Genomic DNA, 1,213 nt, shown 5'->3' with positions numbered 1-1,213 from the left:
CGCCACACCCAGGCGCTGGCCTGGCACACGCAGGTGCTAGCCTGGCAGACACCGTGCTCCCCCAACAGGCCTGGCACACCTGCACACTCGTGCACTGTTGCTTCAGATGCTCTTGCACACCCATGCACGCCCCTTGCCCCCTGTGAATGAGGGGTGGGGCCGGCTGTTACCGCTAGGCCTCCCCGGCTTGTTTCTCCACCTCGGAGGGCTGCACGGCCAGCCGGGCCCGGTAATAGTTGGCGGCGTACGGGGCCGCGCGGCTGCTCCGCTGGAAGAAGCCGCACTGGGGAGGAAGCGAGGCCGAGGTGAGCGCGTCAGGCCCGGGCCAGAGAGCTGGACCCAGGGGACGCCGGGTTACAGACGGGGCAGGAATTCCTGTGGATGGGGCTAGGTGCCAGGAGGGGGCAGGGGAAGGGGAGTCCCTGCTTGGGGCTCACTCCCCCAGGTGGTGCACGGGGAGGGGCAGGGGCCCAATCCCTGGGGGCACATCTGCCCTGGAGCAGGGACCCCCATGCAAGGGGCAGGGTAGCCGGGTCCCCCCGTCCCCCGGCTCTCACCTTCCACAGGACAGAGACCAGCAACCCCAGCACCAGGACCCCGGCCAGCACCGCGATCAGGATGATCCACCAGGGGACGCCCCGGGCCACCGCCGCGCTCGGGTCCAGGTAGATGGTGACGGGGATCTGGGGGGGAAGGGATGAGCAGGATCAGGACCAGGAGGCGGGGCAGGGGGCGGGGCTGGGGGGAGCGGCCAATCAGGTACCTGCGTGGCAGCGTCCTTCAGCACCAGGTTCTGGATGGTGGATTTGACGGTGATGTTGGCGCGGACGAGCAGTTCCACGGAGGTCACGGCCGGGTACTCCTGGGGGCAGGGACACGGCTCAGCCTGGTGCCCCCCCGGCCCCCCGCCCCCCCAAGCTGTCCCAGGCGGAGGCAGGATTCTGCACCACTTCCTGTCCTACCGCGCGGTGCAGCATCGACTCAGCCCCTGCGTCCCACCCCAGAGCTGGCTGTCCCCGGCGCCAGCTCACCTCCAGGAAGGTGCTGTTCCACAGGCGCCCCCAGGCAGTGAGCACGGCCGAGCGGTCGAAGCTGTGGAGCGGGCACTGGAAGACGAGGCAGCGGGCGGTGCCCCGGGCGCAGTCCTGGAAGGGGGAGACAGCGGGTCAGTGGGGGGGCGGGGGGAGCCTGACCCAGCTGGACAGCTGGGGGG

At 70.4% G+C, this 1,213-nt stretch overlaps 1 protein-coding gene across 1 annotated transcript in view; it reads right to left on the bottom strand.

Moving 5' to 3' along the window:
- The window catches only part of ITGA7 (integrin subunit alpha 7), an 18,406-nt gene that overhangs the window by 898 nt on the left and 16,295 nt on the right, over nt 1–1,213 (bottom strand). Inside the window, exons 2-4 of the mRNA XM_026659598.1 lie at nt 1,032–1,145; nt 764–862; nt 558–683 (exon numbers count right to left, since the gene is read on the bottom strand). Of these exons, the coding sequence (XP_026515383.1) occupies nt 558–683; nt 764–862; nt 1,032–1,145 (339 nt within the window). The remainder of the gene's footprint in view (nt 1–557; nt 684–763; nt 863–1,031; nt 1,146–1,213) is intronic.

The sequence above is a fragment of the Terrapene carolina genome, unplaced genomic scaffold (genome assembly GCF_002925995.2).
Source record: "Terrapene carolina triunguis isolate 2854851 unplaced genomic scaffold, T_m_triunguis-2.0 Scaffold641, whole genome shotgun sequence".
Taxonomy (NCBI): Eukaryota; Metazoa; Chordata; order Testudines; family Emydidae; genus Terrapene; species Terrapene triunguis.
This window is presented reverse-complemented; position numbering and strand designations above follow the sequence as displayed.